At 34.9% G+C, this 17,045-nt stretch overlaps 1 protein-coding gene across 1 annotated transcript in view; it reads left to right on the top strand.

Moving 5' to 3' along the window:
- The window catches only part of csmd1a (CUB and Sushi multiple domains 1a), a 604,432-nt gene that overhangs the window by 212,035 nt on the left and 375,352 nt on the right, over positions 1–17,045 (top strand). The window contains exon 3 of the mRNA XM_015363222.2: positions 5,422–5,534. Within this exon, the coding sequence (XP_015218708.2) occupies positions 5,422–5,534 (113 nt within the window). The remainder of the gene's footprint in view (positions 1–5,421; positions 5,535–17,045) is intronic.

Genomic DNA, 17,045 nt, shown 5'->3' with positions numbered 1-17,045 from the left:
CAAATGTGGGTGAATTTTTGCTTGGCAGGATATTCATGACTTTCTCTGTAACAGTGACACCTATTGCTTCTCAGTATTATCAGTGAGAACTGCATATGTCCTCTTTCTGATTTGAGGACAAAATTATTTTTTTCTGTTTATAAATTTAGCTCTAAAAAAACAGCTGAAAGAAGAAGCAGCATGAAACATTTTTAAAGTAAAACTAAGAATAAAATAACCTCTGAAATGTTTCTAATCTTGCTGTACCCTTCACATCATTGTTCGGACTGTTGGTATTATTATTATTATTATTATTATTTAATGTGATGTGATCGACATCCTTGGCATTGCTAATTAGGGATCATTTCCTGTGCTGAAGAACATCTTTACTTCAGCTGTGGCGTGTTTATGCAAGGACTTTTAAAATGACTACAATTACAATCTAATTAAGAGCCTGCCAGTATAGCATTGTGAGCCAGTCGTGGTAATTTTAATAAGATTTGCTTTTCAGATCCATCATCTGTTCAGCTGCTAATCAGGAAGTTCCCTTTGTGATCAAGGGGCTGTATTTATTCATTGGCATAACATTTGGGGTGTAAAATTTGTCAGAAAGTGAGCAACTGTTTATTATGAGTATCATGACTTTTAAATGACTTTGTAAAAATCTACATCTGCATTTTATGTCTATCAGTCATTCTCTCAAATCCTAAAAAGAGAATCAATATATTTCTTTTAGTAACTCTAGTTTTCCTAAGAAATTATTAGAGATTTTTTGCTCCCATGTAATGGAGCCTGGATACAATGAAGAATGCAAATTTCACATACTGTAGTTCCTATGCACAGTTTTTTCTACTGGTTTCACAGTATATCAAAACTATAATAGTACATATGTCTTTTCACTTGTAAAACATACAGTACTTCTAGTTGCACTTCAGTTGTACTCAATGGTACAATATTAAATACCAAAAATACCACAAATTCTCTGAAAAGTAAAATTGCAGATAGGAGTAAATGATCTCTCGTACTAAAGCTAACTAAGTTACGAGAGTTACAAGAACCATTGAATGTCGACTGTAGTGATTCTGTAGCTATGCACCACTCAGGGGTATACTGTAAGGAGAATTTACAGTATGTGATCTTTATTTATCTATGATATAATTGTACAGTAAATGGTTTTTAAAACCAAAATTCCAAAACTTACAAGTTGAAGCAAACCATGGAGTACAAGTACAATATTAGCATGGCTTCAATCGGGCATCCAAGTTCCACCAAGTGGAAACAGTACTGCAAGGAAAGGCACACTGACTCACAGCAGAATGTCCCCACCTTCTGTCCTAGAGGTGGTGGTGACAGCACGTGTATAGCTGAGTTTCAAGGTGGATCAATTTTACTCTTCAAAGCCATTTGGAGCACAAATAAATCATTAAGTACATCTATTTCTTGTGGGAGAAATAACAATGTGTCAATAAAAGAAAATTACATTTGTCTGGTCTATAACCAAGAGCAAAACAGCCTGATAAAGAAGCCACTAGAAATGATTTTGGAATTAAGGACGGAAAAGTCTAAAACAGTGAAATGAATGGTGAACAGAGAAACTGTCAGTATATCACTAAAAAGGGTGTTCCTAAAAATGTTAACAGTGTTTTCCTGAGCAAGTGAACTAATGTGAGGCTTATAACTACAGACCCTCCTGCTGCTGGTGCTGTTCACGATGGCATGAACATGTTAGCAAAATCAGAGTGCGATCAAATCACAAATCCGTGTCAGGGGAGCCAAGTAGTGCATCAGGAAGAGGTCTGTCCTTCCCAGGATCTTTCTCACAATATTTGTAATTGTATTTCTACCATTATATCTGATCCTAAAAAAGTCCATACTGTACATTGAAGTGAGTTTTCTACAGTTAATTCCAGTACAGTTGTCTTTTAAGTTCATATATGTTAGTGTAGCCAGTCAGGAGGAGAGAAGAAATTTTGAACATAGTTCACACTCTGTAATCAATATTCCGTGTGACTAATTAGTAGGCGATAAGGTATATATTGCCAAGTAACCTAAAAACTTGCAAAATACCCCTGCATTATTCTGAGCATTATGCATCATCATCATTGCAATAAATATCCAGAATATAGTTTTGTTTAAAAACTGTCTATACTGTACATGTACTGAATTAAGCTGCTTATTGTGTGGAATTTTAAGAACTGCAAATACTGTACATGACATTTATGAAAAACATACAGTGTAGGCTTCTGATAACTGTTTTAATATCCTGTAACTGAACATTGAAAACAAATAATTTCACATCTGATATCAATTAATAGTACTTTTTAAAAGTTTTTTTTTAAACCTTCTTTTCCTGCATGTATCAACAACAATCTATAGATCCCACAGAATATGCATAAACATAATTTGAAATACCAGGGAAATGTTAATAGAAAAAACACCATTATTTGCTCTATAGACTTTTTAAAGAGGCATGAGTCCTGTTCTGTGTTTCTAAGTTTTATTTTTTGAAAGTCTAATTATTGTCAATTGCAACAGTTAAACAAAAAGGATTTAGCAGAACATGAGAACACCTGCCCTTTGGTATGTGCACATTGTGTACAGTACTATACTGTATCTGTGCTGCAATTTCCATAAGAAAACAGTAGAGCTGGATTTCTTTCATTTTAACCATGTTAAGTCATTACCAATAAACCACTTTGCTTGCACTCTTACAGACAAAGCTTAAAGCTGCAAGTCAAAAACACACAAAGGAAAAACAATTTAAAAAAAGTTTGAGGTAGTCAGAAAAGTAACCGCATAACCTCACAAATACAGTAAGTCCTCTTTGCAGCATTATGAATGTGTGTCTCTGGCAGTCAACATCTTAACTAAGAGGAGGTTTATCATATATATATGACAGAGATCCAAATCTTAAATACCAATCCTGTGGCATGTGTATAAAATACAGAGCCTTTTACCAGCAGCTTCAATTTGGCTAGTATGTTGAGTTCGTCTCCTGGTAAACAGACTGAGGACAACAGATGTAAATTGTGATTCTGTCACATCTGACATCCATCAAAGAATATTAGTGCCTCACATCAGCAGTATATTAGCATTCCTTCAGTTTCTGCTTCATGTGAAAACAGTTTGTCAAAATGCAGATCATTTGTAACATTTTTGTCTGAAGCATTAGAATATTTAATGGATTACCTGACCCTCTGACCTTTTCTGGTCATTTTAATCAGGATTTAGATTTGTAATCCAATAACAAAAGCAAATTCTACTAAACTGTGTGAAGTGTCTATTCAAGGGGATTATTTCAGCAAGGAGTTTTTAATTAATGATTCAGGCAGATGGAGATTGCCCAAGGCAATTATCTTTTAAGTTGTATTTTGTTTTTACTGGCTTCTGTTTCTTTCTTAATATGTTTTAAATGATTCATATACTAATATATCGACATTAACAGAATTTTAAATACAACAGTTTTTTCCTGTTTGTGTTAAGAAGAGAGGTCTTTTCTATTGATTTATTAGAGAGTAAAAAAATTGAAATATTTAAGAGAAAATGTTTATTTTTCATTATTGAGTATCTTACATTACACACTCGCACACGCTGCATGATTATTACATTGGGTAACAGTAAGTTCAGACCCAACTTTTATAATACAGGAAACCTTATAAAAAGTAATATAATACCACAGCATCTTATGTACAGTATGTGTAGACATCTGTCTTATTTTACCTGGTTTAATGTTTTCTGAAGAATTTAGACAACAAACACTCATATCTGAATAAACTGTGTGCACGTTGGGAACAAAATCACTGATATTGTGGAAAACTAAGTATAAAGTATATACAGTATACTGTAGAAACAGAAAGTAGGATCTTATTATACTGTAGATAACCTTCCTGTGCATCTTTGGACTGTGGGAGGAAACTGGAGCACCCAGAGGAATCCCATGCTGTTTTTTATTTATATAAAAATAATTTTATTCTCCTAGAGCACTGGATGAGAGATGTAGTACAATTTCAGAAGGACTTCTTTAAAGGATAACAGCAGTACCTTGATGTAATTATTATTGGAAATAATAAAATCACTGTGGATGTATCACTTTGCAGAAGAAGCACAGTAGGTGTTCTCGTTTGAGTAAGAATCAATAGTATTTTTTGAAAAAAAACAACAACATTGAGGTTATTTAAAAGATAAACACTGCCTGTTTACAGTGCACAGGAATCTAGCTTTATCAACAGATTGGTTAATTTGTGAAGAACTGTTATACTGTATTTCATGATGTTTATCAGTGACAGGTCATCTATTAAGTAGACTGAATTATAGGAGACTGCACCTGCATATTCACATCAAATCATAACTTAGAATTCACTGCAAAACCAATGCACTTTGGAGTATTGATGACCTGTTTAGCTTTGTCTGACAAAGTTAATGAGTTTCTCTTCCTGATGATAATTTTGTAATCTAGGCATCTAGGAATTGATTTTGTATTGTGTCATTTTGGTGTTTTTGTATCATATTCACAAATTAGTACATTATGATTTTTTTTAACCATACTGCCATAATTAACAAAACAATACAGTATTTCTGTGCAAGCAAATATCCATATTCTCTTATTTTAAAATGTTTAGAGAAAACATTAAATATCACAATATATTAATTGCTTGGGTATCAAACTCACATACAATACTGTAGCTGTGTATTAACAGGCAACTCTCAAAATACTTATTGAAACATTTTCTCACAGTCTCTGTATATGTTTTCTAACTTTGTGTATTAGAATGTATATTTGTAAACACTTTCATTAGTTTATATAAAACAATATGTTTATTCTTAAATTCTTAAAAAATAAAAAGGTTCTTTAGATACCCTATTGAAGAAAAATAAAAATAATTTCTTGCGTGTGTCTTGCTCTTCATCACCCCTGTACAATAGATAGGACCTAGAGCTGAAGACTAAAACCTTATGTACAGTAGGTGTAGCAGAGTTTTATTTATGATCTCTACAGAACATTATCTTAATAAATATTGAAGAGCTTCCTCTTGAAGGCAAAGCAGTCAGCGAGAGTGTAATGGATAAGGAGACGGAGTTCAGGGGTAGCAATTGAGCAAAAAACAAACCTGAATTATGCTGGGAACAGGAGTACAAACAATGAATATTGCAACCTTGCACTTTAATAAAAAATCACTTTCATCTGAGCAGTATTATAAGCTAAACTGCTTATTCAAACATATGACAGGTAAGTCATAAGTCACTTTTTAATGAATTTGGAGGGGTTTCCACAAGAAGAGTGTGACCATATTTGACTTACAGTGATATGTGTTGTAAACTAGAACCTAAACAGCTGTTTCTTATTGTACAATTATTAATTACTCAATTAATAATTAAGCAATCTATCATTAAATGGGCTTCTAAAACCTGGAGCATGACCTTTTATGCTTTTTTGTATTTCAGATTGTCAGGCTTTTTCCTGCCACCGCCAATTGTAAGCACGGGTTCGATTCTTGCACTGTGGTTTACTACTGACTTTGCCGTGAGTGCACAAGGATTTAAAGCAATCTATGAAGGTAAGAACAGATTTTTTGTTTCTTCATTCAGACTGTATAAACCTTTTCATGCTTATTTGAAGAAACGTACTGATAGTATTTCTAAGGAAAGCATACTGTAGCTCACTCTTACTGTTTTTGGTAAATAATGTACATGCTGTATTGCACAGGCATACCTCAATGTAGTAGAACCATGGCTACTTTTCAAATGTATCACAGGGCTGCTGGTGGTTTTAAAATAATAAAAAAATAATAATCATGTAAAATCTACGGCAATATGTATTAGTTTTAAATAATGTTATTTGCTTATTGCTTATTAGTTTTGTTAGATTTAAGCCGTGGGCTATATATTGGAATCATTGCATTGTACTGTAGAACTTTCATTTTAGGTCTTACTTTACTAGTTAATAAAATATTAAGGAAAGTGTAAGTATTGTCACAAATGCTGATGAACATTTCCTGATGGTTTCACTATTTCTGAACACACAGCGACAGTTGTAGAAGAACATATCAATCAAAGATATTCATTATACTGTATTTACTGTAGATTGTACTGTACTGTACCTATTTAGTTGCAGTTGTGGAAATTTATTTAGCTTTATTGCACTTAATTTCCAGCATTGCTACTGCTGTCTGGGTATTGTCTCTACTGAGTTTGTCTGTTCTCTCTGTGTTTCACGTGAGCTTTCCCTGGGTGCTTCAGTTTTCTTTGGGGGAAAAAAAAGACATAGATGGAGAGACACACTTCTACACTTAATAACTTATCCCTCCATTTTCCAACTGCTATAACCAGTACAGGGCCATTGGGGAGCCAGAGCATATCCTGGCAAACAAGGGGCACAAGCAGGATACAGCACATCCTGGAACAGGATGCCAGTCAATCGCAGGGCAGACCGACACAACTACACACACAGCAGACTTGGGCTCACTTTCCCAGGAGCTAACTAACCTATCAGTGTGTCTCCGGACTGTGGGAGGAAACTGGAGCACCCAGAGGAAACCCACACAAACACGAGGAGAACATACTGTACAAACTCTAGTCATAAACCACCCCAGGAATTAAACCAGCACTATAAAACCTTATTGGCTTATGTGATTTTAAAATGTATTCTTGTCTGATCTACAGTATTTCAAATGCATAATCTAATACCACTGATAGTGCTACATTATTTCAGTAATTACAGGGTTAGCTGAGACCTTAGAAGTATCTGAAATATTTTATTGCTGTATATTTTGTATTTTATTTCATTTTTTATTCTAAAAAGCATCCCAACTGGTTGGATTAGATTGATGTTGAAAATGTGACCCTACACTGAATCGCTGGATCCCATAACTGTTTTCATGTTTATACCTTTCTCTTAATTTTCTTTCACCTCCAAAAACTATAAATGCTCGTTTGAGCTGTGGAGCGGTTCTTCTGTTCTCAAATGCTTTACTGAACAAACACACTTCAGACTGGAGCACTCTTGATTGTTATAGAACACTTTTCAGCCTGCCTTTACTGGTTAGCATGTGGAAACTTCTCTGCTGCAGAATGTGGTCTCTTTGATAGTCTCATTGAATCCTTTCCTATGTCTACATCCTTACTGCAGCTCAGAAACCACATGAGTTGAAGCTGACAGTGGTTTATTATTGAATTTGGACTGTATATTCTGATATGGATTAATAGGTGATAGCATTTTACAGTAACTAAATGCTAATTAATAAACAGTGAATCTTCTATAAGATAGCTGATAAGCTGATTTAACACTAGATCTTGCTTAAATGTATAATTGCCTGTAATACAGATTCTAGAAAATGCAGTGAAAAACAAGATATTGTTTTGCAAGCAAGAAACAGACAGTTCAATTGCCTTAGCTATGGGTCAGATCATTTGGAAATATAACATTTATTGCCACATTACCTGTATAACAAACTGTGAAGAATTGTTGGCTGTATTTATGCATTGTATCATTAAGGTAAAAACTTTAGATGCAAAAGAAATTCCTTCCTAGAAATTCACAGAAATTGTGGTTGCTTTTTGACAAGTGAAGAGCAAATTCAGGAATTTAAAATGGACCCTTGACAGTATTGTGCTCATTAGAATAGACAAGTTTCAGTTTGTTTGTTGTTTTTAATTTTGGAGTTACATTTCTGTCTCAAACTATATTTACTTTGTCACGGAGGTGTCTTTATTTCCTATACCCAGCATTGCCTGAGTTAAAACTTTCTAAAATAATTAGCAGTTTTTGTATGCTCAGATCTACAGTATGCTACATGGGTTCTTACTTTACGTAGCAACCTCTTTACTTGTTTCTTTACTTGTGCTTCACATTAAATGCTGGGTCAATTTTAAATTATTTGCTATGACCTATAAAGCTTTAAAGGAGGCATCTACTTTGTAGTGTAGTTATAACAGCTGTGGTACCATAAAATTATTCTCTGGGCATTCACTTTTAACTCTTATTCTGTGCTGTCCTTGAATTTTCCTATTTTTAGGATTCAGATTGTGGGAAAAAGAACTTTTCTGTCTGTGTGGTAACCCTCATCTGTAACTAAGAAATGTTCTATGTGAATATTTTAAAATTTGACTAAAGACTAACCATTATTTTCAAATGTCATTGCCTTGAGATGAATGCTTTTTTAACTTAAATGATTGTCTCAGTAACTGTAATTGTACAAAATTATTCACACTTGGATTAGTGTAATGTTTTGTTTCATTTGTTTTATACACATACTGTATCTAAGTATTGAACTTTTGGGATACTGAAGATCTAAGTATTGAACTTTTGGGATACTGAAGATGTTATTGTTTATTTTAAGGGCATGTAATTCGTGACAAAAAGTGTACTTTTGTGCATCACTTTTTATAACCCTTCATAAAATATCTTTGATCCTATTTCCCACGAGTAAACGCATTGATAGCTTTCTATCACCCTTATGAAGCTTCGACTGTATCTGTTTAATATATATATTATGGGTTTTCAGTCATGTCTGTCATTCTTGAGTTGGTCTGAATTCTCAATGGATCTTCTGTAAGTACAGAATATTGTGTGCTGTCCCAGAAAGGACAACATTTCATTGATTTTTTTAAGGTTTAAATATCACTGAAACTTCAGCAGTTGTTTCATTTGTGGAATGTTCCTTAATGCCAGAAATAAACTCTTAATACAAGTGGAACACAGGACAAGAGGTGTGTGGCCTGTAAACAGTGCATGTAATAAGAAATATTGGGGTTAACCCAACAGTATGGCAATACATTTATTGCCAAAGAATTCTTAAAACTTAAAATTGCAAAAGCTATTTCAGACACAACTGTGAGTCTGTCAATATAAACGGTGAAAACAAACAATGTTATGTTTCCCTGAAATTTCCCTGAAGTTTTTTTAAAAGGACCTCTTTACTCTACATTTGTCTACAATGATCTTTTGCAAGTGACACCTTTCCTTTCAATCCTTTGTTTTTTGGATGCATGATTTAAAAATCTACCATCTAAACATAAAATTTATGAAGTCATTTTTGAAGTTGATTAAATTCAGTCCCCACATTTGGGATAAGGTATCATTTATGTACATGAAGCATCCATATAAAACAGAGATGTTTTCATATTCAGCAGTATATGTGTTTCCACATATTCCAGATTCAATTGATATGTTTGATATGTTCCGGTAAAGTACAGTATGTAAAATACAATATACAGTGTAGCATTAATCTCAGTATTTAAAATACTCATCGCACCAGCCTAAATAAAGTACTAGTGGATACTGGACTGCCCTCAATCTAATTAATATACTGTACCTTTTATAAATATTATCCAGGCCCTATCAAATGTTATATTATCTATTTTTTCAGTTTTTATGTTTTATGTGTTAGATCACACAGATCATATAGGAGATTGCTGCCTTTTTCATCCATGAAATTTCCTTTTCACATCTATGAAAGAGCCTTTGAATACTCTCAGCCTTGAATGAAATGAACCATTCTTCCCAAAACAGTACAAATCGAAAATACAAAAGACTAAGACATATTTAATGTTAAGTTGAGGGACTTTCCATTTCTTTGTGCTCATTCATAAATATCCAATTTTAAACTATGCTGGAAAAATTGAGTTCTTATCAATAGTGATTTTGTCAGACTCATAAACTATAGACAACCGTATTCTTAGTTTTGAAGCTCAAAATGAAGTGGCAACTACTGAGCAAACATCTTCCCGGATGGTAAATGTGTTTTTCAGAGAGGTTAGAGACATAATGTAATACATAATACATTTAATCCAACAAGAGCCCACCAATGTCTGCAGAGCATATTGAAAGTTTTAGTTTTGCAATTTATTTGGCAGAAATTACAGTATGTTTTTGCTCACTATCATTTTGTGATACTGTACTGTATATCTAAATAATCTGTTATTCTACTTCATTGTTTGTTGGATAACGTGCATTTCACATATTTTTATCTGATATCACATTACTCTGCAGGATAATACGATTTTGTTCCATGGTTTACATACACCTATGGCCAGAGAAACTGTGCACCCTGTGATTTTTGTCTCTACTAAGAGGAAGTGTAGCAAAGCAACGGCTTTTTGCAGGATTAGAATAATGAATCGTTATTTCATTTTTATTCTTTTTATGCTTGCCATAACAATACTTTACCTTCCTAAATAAAGAGTTTTAAACTTTCTTGTGTGGGCCATTAACCAACTGGAATGGAAAATCAAGCTCTGCCACTCGAGCACTACTTCAAACGAGTGGTTGAGCTCTAATAAATGTTGATATTCCTAGTCTATGTGATTTGCCATTCTGCTCTTTTCCCTGTTTGGCATACCAATGTCTTGAAACCAGACCAGGAGATGAATCATTTCAGACAAATGCATGTGTACCTTATGTTTCCAGCAAATATACTGTCATACATTTTACAAATTGCCTATCTTTGCTGTACATGCTTTCTCAAGGACTTCCTTTCGCAAAATGTTATGATAAATATTTTCTGTTCTGTATTACAAAAGGTCAAAGTATAGGGGAGGAAGCATTCTGTTCACCTACAGAAAGATTATATCACCTCACTTTCAATAAACGTTTATCCGGTGGCCCAGAGCCTATCCAAGCACACACTGGGTGCGTGGCAGGGTGCACCCTTGTCAGGACTCCAGTCCATCGCAGGGCACACACAGACCCACACACTCACACTGGGGCAAGGTTTCTATAGAATACAATTACGCTATGAGCATTTCCTTGGACTGTGGGAGGTTACTGGAGTACAGTACATGGAGGAAAACCACACAAGCATAGGGAGAACATACAAACTCTATGCAGATAGCACTCAAAAATTGGGGAAGACAGACGGGAATTTAGAGATCTGACTTAGTATGGAAAGCATATCTTTAAATTGTGGGAGGACATTGGAGAATTTTATAAGCACATGCAACCTAAATACAAAATGTGCCTTTGCCATTTGTGTGTTGTGTGCACCATGATGTAATACAATGGCAGACCCTGCGCTCTGACCCCACGCTCTCTCCCTATCTGTGTCTCATGGAGAGCAAGCTGGGATATGTGAAAAGATCATTCCTAATGCAAGAAATTGTAAAGGGTTAATAAAGTGATGTTATTATTTATGTTACAGTTCATTTCACATTGCAGAATGGAAAATCTATAATAAAGCTGTGATTGAAATGTGTTGTAGACTCACAAAAGCATTTCTTGAATAAGGGTTAGGAGTTTGTGAAGTGCAATAATACCACTAGGATAGATGTTTGGTAGAGAATACAAAAAAATTGCTGAACTTCTTTGTAAAAGAAGACTACATTAGCTTCTCATACTAATAGCCCAATAGCATAATTACCATGTTCAGTCTAGCACCACTGCAAACATTATGTGTTTGTGTTATTTAGAATCTCTAACTCCCTATTGTTTTTGCTGATGGCCTGTGATGTCATCCATTTATGGGTCCTGCAGGTTTTCCCAGCAGTCCCTGAGTTCTGATTTATGGGCCATTTCACCAGACTAATTGTAGTATATTTGCCTGCAGAGCCTTGAGTGGCACAGTGGCACACTAGCTGCATGTGGAACCAAGTAGCAAATTTCTATCCCAGATGTTCTCGCAAAATGAAAGCAGCATTTTCCCTTTGCCAGCTTGATGCTTCTTACAATAGTTTACTATGCTAACAAAGGCCTTACTACTACTAAAAAGAAGCTTGTTAACAAAAATAAATATACCCTTGTCTGTCTGGGCCACAGGAAAAGTAATAAATGTATACATACAGTATAGTTCAGGTGGGGAGCTGCGTCAGCAAGCGTAGGCTGCAAAGGAACAAGTAACAGGTTTATTCCATGCTGAAAAAAAGAAGAGAAAAAACACAACGTTTCGGCCGTGGAGCCTTCTTCAGGTTTCACGGCCGAAATGTTGTGCTTTTTCTCTCTTCTTTTTATTAGCATGGAATAAACCTATTACTTGTTCCTTTACATACAGTATATACAGTACTATATAATATTAGAACGTGTACTGTACAGCTCCTAGGTACTGTAGACTGTATTATTTAAAATCCTGAAGAATATGAGAACAGTGATGTACTGTATGGTTCGGGTTTGATTTACAAAAAATAAATTGCCTTGCTGTACTGTAGCTTTCAGTATCAATTTATATCTTTTTTTTAGAAACATAAACCGATGATTAAATAGAAAGTACAAATTAAACTGTTGGCCACTTACGGTTTTATCTTGTGGAATTTTATTCCAAATCATCTGACCATTTACTGCGAATTTGCTGAATCTGAATCCAGCTTTTAATTACTGTTCATAGGAAGAACAGCTGATTAGACAGTGGTTAGGATCTCATCCAATATGATGGAATGGCTGCTATCTACAGTTTCACTCTGTGCTGGAAAATTAATTGATTTATATCTGAGGAACTATGGCCGGGGATCAGAAGTTTTTTTCAGTCTGTTATCTTCTATACAGTATGTCATTTCTTCTGCAAGGTTCCGTTGAATTACGTTTGATATACAGTACAGAGTAGACATCTAAAATGTGCTAATTTAAAATGTGAATTCTATCTATGGAAAGACACATAATATAATATAATATAATATAATATAATATAATATAATATAATATAATATAATATAATATAATATATCCCATGGTGTCCCCAGTGCTATTGTAACTGGGAATCCAGCGTTTGAAATTCCTCGAAATATATTTGAAAATGCTTTTTTATAAGACATTAGCTTTTCAAATGTATTATGATCTCCAGCATGAGGAGATATTAAAAAATGTTGAAGCCTTTAGAGTAAAAAATTAGCAAAGAATATTTTATTCTGTAACTGAATGCTACAGTATGTCTTTAAAGTGGTGGTCTCTGTTGCATTTCACATATCTGTATATAAGATATATCTTATACTCTATGTCTGTTTCTATATCCTTCAAGAGCCATTGGAATTTTTTAGCAGTTTAGCAGTTTTACAAAATGCAACTACTAAGCAGTTACAAGAAGTTGATTCAGTATTACTGGATGCTTTTACATCTGCAACAAAGAGAAATGATAAAAACCAGAAACACTGTTGAGAAAAATTTGTAAGAAAGGTGACATTTCTCTAGTTTTTCCAGTTTGTAATAGTGTACTGTAACAGTGCTAGAGACACAACAAAAGACCTTATCCATAGGCATTAGTTATGTGATACAGTGAGACATTGGCAGAGAATCATTTTGAACACTTTAAAAGCTCCAATAGCTAAGCCTTTGCTGAAGAAACAACGCTGTCCAACTGGGCCACAGAGGCTTTGAGTGCTTCTCAATAACAGCTCTCAAGTTCCTATTGCTCATCAACATTACTCGTCTTTTGTGCAAGGTTTAACTACAGACAAAACTACTAACCTACAAGGTTTGGTGGAGACTGAAAAACCCTTGAAATACACTTGTACTTGCTTGCATCCATTTGCAATTTTTTTATGGACTGAAATAGAAGGCTGATGTTGATTTTTAGTAGTAAAACGATTGAAGACAACCATGAGAGCTCCAGTATACAGACAGAAGAGAAAGCAGTAATCTGCTGTTTCTTTCCAAGTTGATATACAGTAGCTGGTTTACAAGTATATAAAAAAACAAGTCTCTTTGAATTACATCACAACATGTCCATTTGCCATTCAGGAAGTTCTGCAGAAGGTACTGTAAGTTTTGCTGGCATTGGTAAACATAGGACATGGAAAGCATGGCTGACATGCAAATATTAATATTGGGTACTATATCTGTCTGTAGCATGAGACCTTTAAGAATTGTATTTGCAGCTCTTGTTTTCTATTACCTTTCATTTTTTCTTAACATAGTGTACACAGTCAAGTGTTATCTTAAAAGAGTCCCTGAGAAAATTCTGTTATTATGTTATATTTGATTATGTTCTGTAATGCTCAAAATGATCTTCTTATTTTCACAAATCCAAGAGCTTCATTAGCATTTTCTCTGGAAACAGGTGCAGTTCTAAAAATGTCATCCCCTCGTTCGTGGATTCTCAGGACTGACTAGTGATCCATTGTCTGGCATTTGATCAAGTGCACATCTATAGTGATGCGATACATTCTCTCTTTCAGTTTGAACAAATTACTTTCTGAAACACTACAGGAGCTGAATTGGCTTCCTGTCACGTCCAGGTGTGAAATAAGCAGTTTTCTGATAGTTTTGAAAAGTGTCAACGGACTCCTTGGTCCAGTTTGACAGGAATATTACTCCCCAAAGTACTAACTACATTCTTCATGATGCATGCTTTGAAGCATTGAAGTTGGCAAACTTTTATTTGATTCCTTCAGAAGGCCAAGTCCTCATTCTGCTGTTCAATCTTGCTTTCGTGAACAATGAGGTACAGTACCTGTCATGGGATTTTCTGCACCTTTTTTGACAAATAAACACTTTTACAAAAAGAAGTAGGGAACAGACTTCGAAAGGTTCTTGCTTTTGAAGATACAGTAGCAGTCTCATGCTGTATGCTCTTAAGGGACAAGTCATTCACATCATGCTCTGAACTTCGGGACGTATGAAAAAAAACAATAGTACAAAACACACACACAAAACGTGTTACTGTACTGTACTCCAATCAGCAGTCGTTTCTTTTATATGACCCTCAGTGAAGATTTACTTCAACAGTGCTTGTAGGGAAAGTACAGCAGAGGGGAGGAAGTCCTGGGCTCACACTGTGCCACAGAACAAACATATTAGAAAGAAATATCGACATAGTCAAAACCGCAAAGACAGTGGGAGAGGATGACTTGTATCAAAATGGTATCTCATACAATCAATACAATCAATACAATACAATCAGTACAGTCAGTAAGAAGCACACAATAAAAATAGGATTTTCATACAGTATATAGTGGAGCAGTGATTAGCATTGCTGCTCAAGGGCCCTGGGTTCAATTACTGAGGTGCTCTCTGTGTGGAGTTTGTATTATACCCCTGTGTACGTGTTGATTTCTTCTAGGTACGTATACAGTGATGGTACTGTAGGTTAATTGGCTTTTGGGAAAAATTGGCCCTGGTGTGAGTGTGTGTGTCCTGTGATGGACTGGCGTCCCGTCCAGGATGTATCTTGCAATGCGCCTGTTGCTTGCTGGGACAGGCTCCAGCTCCTCCATGACCCTGGATTGGATAGAGAGGTTAAAAAATAGATGGATAGATTTACATTATCATAAAGAATGTTACTTTTGAATTTTTAAGACTTGGATATTTTTTTTTTTCTTACAGTCTCGCTGTAGTTACGTCCCCACAGTTACACCTGTGGGACGTGTCATACATTGATACAGATTGCCTGCAGCGTTGCTGGTGGTTACTTGGGTTTCCATGTGTAATACAGCAGTATCTTTTTACCCACTTGTCCATTGGCTAAAAGCTTTATCTAAGTTCCATCATTTCTTCAGTATTCCTGTGGGTCCTCAACATGCCGTTTAAGTGCAACTCTTGATTGTCTTGCAGCTTTTTTTTAGGGGTCAGAGAACAATTCCAAATTGTCTTGGGATATTTTTATAGCTGTCTGAGAGTTGACTGCTGCAGAGTTCACTGCAGCTTATTATTTCATTTGTATGACATACACATTATCTTCATAACACGCATACAGAATATTATATTAGAATACTTGGTTTTTATGTATTTTGTTAATTTTCTTAGTAATGGACGAAATAGGACTTGTATCTCATTTTCACAGATGGCTATCTTGGGCTCTTTAATAATACAACACACTTCTTTATTACAATATCTTTGAAACCACTGAAAGAAGTATTCAAACCAGGTCTACATTGTATGGCGTGTGGAACCCAAGCCCCAGCAGTGCAAAGGCATGTCGTCACTGGGCTTGTTTTGAACAATGAATCAGTCCACTTGCTGTTCTCAAGAAGCTCAGTTTTACTGGACTGGAGTTCATTTTCACGGTTCATCTTCTTCTTATGTTTCTACGATACTCACACTGTAATAATCTTGTTTGAGACCTGATATTTAAATCGTTAATTGTATTAGATATATAAATAAATTTGATTTTTGTGGCATTTCACTTGTTTTGAAATACATTTGAGTATTTTTACTCTGCATTGTGTTGGTCCTAAAGAAAACTCTTCTCATAAACTTCAGCGACTTAGAACAGTGAATAATGAATGCATCTGTGTTTTTTCTAGCTCCATTTTGCAGACATGTCTCAAAGAGAGCTACCATTTCCTCTTCTCTCCATTTTGAATTCCTGGACATTGTTGCATAATGAAGTTGCTCTAATGCCAGGAAGACATTTTTCTGGAGCTGTTATCATCTAATTCATTTCCTGTTCAAACTAAATTAATCATTTAGATCACATTAATTTCATAAAGGGAACTCAGTCTTTCTTCCAAGTCAATATCGGTTCAGTTTGGTTGAATTCATTTAAAAATTGAGCATTGAGGTTCACACTGTTCTTAACTGAAACCAAACCATACTGATTTTGAAAACGGCTCCAGTTTAAATGGGCAAATACTTTAATTTCATACTTTATTACTGGATCTAAGATGCTTGGCAGCCAGATCTGACAAGGTCCAATGACATCACCTAATATGCTCCACAACATTCAGGAGACTTTTGTTTTTCACCTGTAAATGAGTCTTTTGGAAATAGCCCCAATCCAGTACCTTAATCTTTATGATGAGTTACTAATTATATAGCAGAGTCAAATTATAGCAGATCCAGGCTGGCACATGTGTCACTGAGAATTTAAATCAACTACCAGAGGACCAGTTTAATATTGCATTTAAGACACTTCCCAAATAATAAATGACCAGTAAAGCTGGGCTTGAATTCATTTGAAGGCACAGCGGTTGCTGGAAAGGTTTTCTGGCACTTCTTAAAACCACATTTTTCTCACTTTTTAATATGGCTTAGACTGTAGCTTGTGAATGAAACACGGGAGATATTCAAAAATGCAGAAGTGTATTTTAAGAATAGTTTTGACCTTCAGCTACTGTATATTTAAAAGCATCCATTTAGAATTTTAATTTACCATTTTCAAAGGCAGAATTCAGGATAGAGCTGAGGCACTTTGTTCATTTTAATTTTT

The sequence above is a fragment of the Lepisosteus oculatus genome, chromosome 17 (genome assembly GCF_040954835.1).
Source record: "Lepisosteus oculatus isolate fLepOcu1 chromosome 17, fLepOcu1.hap2, whole genome shotgun sequence".
NCBI classification, from domain to species: Eukaryota; Metazoa; Chordata; class Actinopteri; order Semionotiformes; family Lepisosteidae; genus Lepisosteus; species Lepisosteus oculatus.
The sequence above is the reverse complement of the archived record's forward strand: the minus strand, read 5'-3'. Positions and strand labels throughout refer to the sequence as shown.